At 61.4% G+C, this 6569-nt stretch overlaps 1 protein-coding gene across 1 annotated transcript; it reads left to right on the forward strand.

The window, feature by feature from the left end:
• Positions 1 to 2024: 2024 nt before the first annotated feature.
• On the forward strand, positions 2025 to 6321 carry LOC134056694 (M-phase inducer phosphatase 2-like). The gene is made up of 14 exons (XM_062513556.1): positions 2025 to 2137; positions 2294 to 2605; positions 3018 to 3059; positions 3352 to 3388; positions 3515 to 3619; positions 3689 to 3797; positions 4042 to 4172; positions 4334 to 4507; positions 4619 to 4714; positions 5035 to 5097; positions 5204 to 5302; positions 5720 to 5853; positions 5961 to 6072; positions 6196 to 6321. Exons 1-14 carry the CDS (start codon positions 2025 to 2027, stop codon positions 6319 to 6321), a joined length of 1653 nt encoding a protein of 550 aa, XP_062369540.1.
• Positions 6322 to 6569: the final 248 nt, after the last annotated feature.

The raw sequence follows: 6569 nt of genomic DNA on the forward strand, positions 1-6569 counted from the left end.
CCTTGTGAGTGTGGCTGTGCTCATCAGGACCCCCAGGCCTGTAACACCTCATCCCTCTGCCTGGGACCCCCAAAGCCATGTCACCCTCATGAGAGGGGGGTGCTTCTGGTCTTTGCAGGACCCCCAGGGCTGTGGCAATAATTTTCTGGGGGACAGAGCTCTGTGGGATCCCCATGGCTGTGGGGTCTGGAAGGGGTGGGTGTCCTTAACACAAGGGTCCCCCATTCTGACCCTGGCAAGTGGCCACCCAGTGCCAAGTGCTTCAGTCATCCTTCCATCCTCCCCTCCACCTTCCCACATTCCTGATCCGCTCCCTAGAGGGGCTTTTCTATGCGCCCCCTTCCCCAGCCAGGTGACAGTGGCCTGGATATTTGTGTTGGGCCTTGCCTTTGCTTTGGTTTGGCCCCGCGAGAGAACCCAAAAAATATCCCCCAAATCCTCCTGGCTCCCCGTTTGTGCCTCCTGGTCCCCACACCCGTGTCCTGCTCCCTCCCAAGCTGCCCATCAATAATCCTATTTTCAAGCTCTTGGAAGGGGCATCTGCACACACACATGGGCCAAGAGGTGTGTGCCCTCAATTAAAGAAAAGGTTGTGGGGGTCAGCAATAAAGGGGCTGTGGCATACAAGGAAGGCCACTTAACCTGCCCCAAAACTGAGCAGATAAAGCAGAAAACAGCAATACAAATCGCCACTCAGAAGAGCAGAAGAAATGACTCCACAAAATGGCTAAACTGAGGATCTTTGCTAAAATCATCTGCAACTTCATTCTGTGTCAAATCCCCTTTCAGCTCTTCAAATGTTTTAAGGCAGCAGTTGACAATACTTGAACAGCATAAAATGTCACTAGAGTGGCACAGAGCTTTCTCAGAATTCCTGTTCTATATATAAATGTGTGTATATATATATATATATATATATATATATATACACACGTAAAAATACATAGAATTTGCTGTTAGCAGGAGGAACTGGTGCTTTTTGCAGGGCTGTGTCAGAGCTGCTGGCTCTCAGCAGTGGAACAGCGCCTTCCAAACACCCGTGAAGTTTGGACTCCAAACACCCGTGGGGCTGGGCTCCTTCGGCACGCTTGATCTCCAAGTGGGAGAAAAGCGAGATTAGTTCCAGACTGTGATTTCCGCCCCCCCCCCCCCCCCCCCCACCCAGGTCTCTACTTAGCTCTCTTAAAATTCCAACACTTCTGGCGCATCCATGAGGAAACTGAGGCAGGCTGGAAGCACAGGGGAAATAAACACTAGGGACTCAAGGGCGTGCTTGCAAGAGCAAAGGAATCAAGCAGCTTTAAGCACAATTAACTGATTTTGGTTACGTTTAATACAGAAATAAGAGTTTTCTGGCTGGTACACAGAGCAGGCCATTCACAGCCGCCTTTAAAAAAAGAAAGTCCGCTATTAAGAAGGTCCAAGATTTCAAGCTTGCGTTCTTGTGGCTGCATGTGGCAGTCGGGGTTGTGAGGGTGGCATTAGGGCACAAGTTTGTCGCGCTGCAGGAGACACGGGAGGGACCGAGTGTCCCCTGCACTGACAGGGCGCGGCCCCGCCCGTCGTGAGGGCAGCGCTGGCCACGCCCTTTTTCTGCTGAACACGCCCTTTTCCTGCTGGACACGCCCCCTTCCGCCTCTGAAACCGCCCCCTCGTCTGCGGCTCCGCCCCCAAGCGCCTCGCGCGCCTCTCTTTGGCCCTCGCGCCCACTGCGACCTCCCATTGGCTGGGGGAGTCGCCTCGTGCGCGCCGCGGCCTCCCATTGGCTGCGGCTGCCGCTGGTGTTGTTATTCCTGTTACTGCTCTAAGCGGGAGCGGCGCGGGTGGCACCTGTCACCTCTGCTCGCCTCCTGTCGCCTCCGGCCACCTTTTATCACTTTTTGTCACCTTTTATCGCCTCTTATCGCCTTTTATCAACTCCCGCCTCTCACTGCCATCTCTTTGCACCTCTTACTTCTTGCCGTCTCTTGTCCCCCGTCCCCGGTTACTTGCCGGAGCTCGCTCTCTCGGTCCCTGCCCGGGCCATGTCACTGCGCGGTGGCCGCGGGCTGGCGGCCATCTCCCCTCTGCCCTCCCCGGGCACAGCCGCGCTCACGCCGCTGTCACTGGATAGGGCTGACCCGGCGGTCCCGGACAGGTGACGGGGGTGGCCGGGGTGCCTTTGTCCGGGGCTCGTGCCAAAGGACGCTTTTTGGGATCCCTTCCTCAGCTCCTGCCCCCGCCTCGCCGGGCCAAGAAGGGGCACCCGGGCCACGGACACTGCCCCGTGTCACCGACACTTGTCCGCCCGCAGGTACCAGGACACCCCTCAGAGGGGACGCGGGGCGCTGCCCCTCCCGCGGCTGTGGCACACGCTGTCCCCGGAGCCGCTGGCCTCGGACTGCCCCGGGGACTCGGTGTCCTCGCAGCCCACGGATCCAGGTGAGGGACTGCGGCTGCTCCGCCCCACAGCCGTCCCCAACCGCTGCTGGCTCTGGGGTCGTGCCGAAGGTGTGGGAGGGGGGTCCGAGGGGCTCGAGGCTTTTTGGGGAGTGATGGGCAGGAGCCCGTGCCTGCGGTCCCTGGGGCTCGGCCAGGAGCCGCTCCGCCTGGGACCCTGCTCGGGGTGACGCGCAGCATTCCATGCGGGACCGCTGCTCCCGACGGCGCTGCCACCCGCCTGCTGGGGGCCTCCCTGCCCGGACCCATCCTGCCCGCTGTCCTGGGCTGCGGCCAGCTCCCCGATCCCCACACCGCGGCTATCCCTGTCCCTTGTTCCCGCAGCACTGGCACCGGACTCCCCCACACAGCAGAGCTCCGCAGCCGTGAGGGAAAAGTGAGTGGCCCCATCCCCGTGTCCCCCCGGGGATACCTCCTGGCCCTGGCCCTGGCCCTGGCCCTGCCTCTCCCGAGCAGCAGGGCTCGGTCTAAGCCCGGCTGTGTCCCCCAGTCTGTGTCTGGGAGGTGACAACCTGGGCTGCTTGGGCAGGGATGCGGATGCCATCCCCCCATAAAGCTCATCTCTGCTCTCCCCACAGCTTCCAGAAAATGATCCCGAACTCTGGGAGACGTCTCAAAGAGTAAGTGGAGGGGCTGTGTCCTTGCGGCAGGACACGAATGCTAGGCTGTCCCCGTGCTCAGGCTGTCCCTGTCCCAGACCCAAGAGCCAGGCTGTCCCCGTGCCCCTGCTGGGGTCCCACCCACTCAGGCCATTGGTGTTCGTTCAGTACCTGCCCCAGGTTCCTTTGGGGAGCTGTGGCTGCCCCGGGGAGCTGTTACCCCACCCTGAGGACGTAGGGGACAGAGGTGACAGTGGCAGAGGGCTGGGACACAGCGCTTTCATTCCACCCTTTCCTTTCCCTCCTCTTGCAGCAGGAAGCTCCTTGGCCAGAGGATGCACTCCTTGCCGGTAGGTGCTGGAGGCTGTGCAGGATCCTGCCGAGTCCCGGGACGAGCAGGGACGAGGAAGATGGAGCCAGCAGCGGGGGCAGGGATCCCGCACCTGTGCAGCACCTCTCACCCCCTGGCTGTCCCACAGAAGTGTCAGCTGGAAGCCAGACCGGTCCTGAAGGACATCTCCCAGCTCCAGGTGCGCAGGGACAGAGTGCAGCAGCGCCAGACGGAGCCCGAGGATGAGGGGGCAGCGGGACCTGGGGGTCAGGGAGGGGGCAGAGGGGTGCTGATCCCGTGTCTTCCCCCGCTGCAGGAGGGCTTTGGCCCCAAAAAGCTGCAGAGGCCGGGCCAGCGGGACCGGCTGCCCGCCGGCCATGGGGCTGCCAGGAGGAACCTTCTTGCCCAGAGCCCTTCCCGCACACCAGAACTGCTGGTGAGAGACTGGAGGGTTCGGGAGGGCACCAAGAATGGCTGATCCTGCGGCTGGACGCGTTGGAGCTGCCGCCACAACCTCCCCATGGGTGGGGGCCTGCAGATGTGGGAGATGGGCGGGCTGGGAGGCCATTGGGACACCCTGACTGCAAGCCTGGAATGCACTGGGAGGTGGATGGAGCTTGGGTACGGGATCCATCCCTGCCTGGGGGTGGAAAGCAGCTGACAGGACTTGTCCCCTTCACCATCTCCTCTGCTTCTCCCCCAAGTCCCCCCAGCTGGTGCTCTGGCAGAGCGATGCCACCATGTGCCAGGGGATGGAGAACGGGCTGACCACGCCAGTGATGAAGAAGGAGGAGGCAAAGCTGGTATGTGGCAGCCTTTGGCATAGGATGGAGCCCCACAGTCCCCTCTCGGGGTCTCCAAAGGGGCCCAAGGTCCCTGAGGTGGGGGCTGGTTGGTGAGCAGCACCAGCCCTGCTGCTGGGGGCTCCCAACACCCCAGGCAGCAGCACGGGCTCTCCCCACAGCGTGCGGGGAAGCGCAGCCAGTGCCGGCAGCTCTTCCGCTCGTCCTGGCTGCCCGGCAGTGTCCCCAGGCCCGTCCTGAAGCGGGGACAGCCCTCGCACAGGGGCACCCCTGTCAAGGCTAAGAAGCAGAAGAGGGTGTCTGGCAGTCCTGACCAGGAGGCGTCGGTGCAGTTGGTGGGTGATGGGGAAGGGGAGGAGTGGGACCAGCCTGTCCAGCAGCACTGGGCCACGTCCCTGCTGTTCCAGAGCCTCTGATGTCATCTGGGGCTGTGTGTGTCTCCACAGGGCGTGGGGCTGGAGCCTTCCAGATCCGCCCAGCTTGAGGAGATGGAGAAAGTGCTGGCCAGCGATGAGCAGGAGCTCATTGGGGACTTCTCCATGGTAGAGCCACGAGGATGGGGCAGGGCTGCATTATTGGGAACAGGGACCATCACTGGAGCCCTGCAAGAGCCCAAAGCCAGCTGGTGGCCCTTGGCTGGGGACACAGGGCTGTGACTGCCCAGCATGCAGTCCCTGCACTGGATAAAGAGCCCCATCACTGCTCCTCTGGGTCCATGCCAATGCCACGGCCACATGTATCTGCCCTTTCCCCTCCTGCGGGTGCAGAACTGACCACTGGGAGCTCCTGGGCTTTGGGGACAGGTGCCACCCCCAGGACGTGTCCCTAGGACAGGGATGACCCCGCATCCTCTCTCCTCCAGCCTCACCTCCTGCCGACGGTGGAAGGGAAGGACCCAAGCCTGAAGTACATCTCCCCTGGCACGGTAAGGGGACAGTGACCCTTTGCCAGGCCCCCCAAGGGGCTGCCTGCCTATTCCACCCCCCACCTGCCCCCGTGTGTCCCCCCTTGGTGACTTGTTCCCCCCGCAGCTGGTGGCAGTGCTGACGGGGCACTTCAGCAGCTTCCTCGAGAGCAGCATCGTGGTGGACTGCCGGTACCCCTACGAATACGAGGGGGGCCACATCACGGTCAGAACTCCACGCTCCCCCCGCCCTCTGTGCTCCTGGGACTGGGAGGAACGGGAGGAACCGCCACGAGGGGTTGAGCATAACGCCAGCAAGGGGTTCAGGATCGCCCGGGATTTGTTGAGTACCCTCTGAGAGATGAAGCAAAGATATAGAGCTCCCAGAGAGGAGTAAAGCAGCCTCACCAGAGGTACTCTGAGCCTCCAGAGAGCTTGAGCAGCCCCTCAGGAAGGGTACAGAGCTGCCCAGAGGGACAGAGCAGCCCCAAGGGGAGTGTCAAGACACTCCCTAAAAGGTTGATTCCCAGCTGGAAAGAGGAGTATGACAGTGGGGGAGGCTGTGGGGCAGCGTCCGTGGGTCCCTGCAGAAAATGAAATGGGAGGCAGAGTGGAGAAAGGTGCCTCGTGTGTCCATCCCCAGGGTGCTGTCAACCTGCCGCTGCAGCGGGATGTGGAGGAATTCCTGCTGGAGCAGCCCAGTGTGGCGCTGGACAGCAGCAAGAGGGTGATCGTCATCTTCCACTGCGAGTTCTCTGTTGAAAGGGGCCCCAAAATGTGAGCGATGCCTCGGTGGGGGGAGGGCACTTTGGGGTCTGCCCGTCCCCCAGGCACGCCTGGATCCCCGCACGGGGCTGATCCCGTGGCCTTTCCCTGAGTCACAGGTGCAAGTTCCTGCGGGAGAGGGATCGGTCCTGCCACGAGTACCCGCAGCTGCAGTACCCTGAGCTCTACGTCTTGAACGGGGGGTACCGCGAGTTCTTCTTCCAGTTCCCGGTGAGTCCCCTCCCGGTGTCCCCTCGCTGGCAGGAGCTGAGGGGGGCGCACGGCAGTGGGGAGGGGCAGTTCTGGCTCTGAGCCCCTTCCCTGCAATGGGGCTGACGGAGCCGTGCGTTGCAGAGCCACTGCGAGCCCCGGGACTATCGGCCCATGGCGCACCCGGCGTTCAAGGAGGAGCTGCGCAAATTCCGCGGGCAGAGCCGGCGCGGCCGGCGGGAGCTCTTGGTCCGCGGGCGGGACCTGTGACCATCCATCCATCCATCCATCCATCCATCCATCCATCCATCCATCCATGCATCCCACCGGGGAACAACTGTAGGAAGAGTTCCCTTGGCCAGGGATGCGCCTCGGCTTGCTCTTGTTTGTTAGGATGTGTTTGGGAAGGTATTTAGAGTTAAGATTGGTTTTGCGTTTGTTTATTGTCACAAATGGTTTTGTTTTGTTTTTTGCTATAAGTATTTTTTATTTATGGTCTTCCATATTTTTTGTTTATT

The sequence above is a fragment of the Cinclus cinclus genome, chromosome Z (genome assembly GCF_963662255.1).
Source record: "Cinclus cinclus chromosome Z, bCinCin1.1, whole genome shotgun sequence".
In the NCBI taxonomy this organism is placed as follows: domain Eukaryota; kingdom Metazoa; phylum Chordata; class Aves; order Passeriformes; family Cinclidae; genus Cinclus; species Cinclus cinclus.

What these genes read in the sequence shown, in the direction of transcription:
- LOC134056694 (XM_062513556.1), top strand. Translation starts at nt 2,025, where the DNA reads ATGTCACTGCGCGGTGGCCGCGGGCTGGCGGCCATCTCCCCTCTGCCC. An exon ending in GACCCGGCGGTCCCGGACAG is followed by an intron (nt 2,138 to 2,293) that starts GTGACGGGGGTG and finishes GTCCGCCCGCAG; the next exon opens with GTACCAGGACACCCCTCAGA. An exon ending in AGGAGGCGTCGGTGCAGTTG is followed by an intron (nt 4,508 to 4,618) that starts GTGGGTGATGGG and finishes GTGTCTCCACAG; the next exon opens with GGCGTGGGGCTGGAGCCTTC.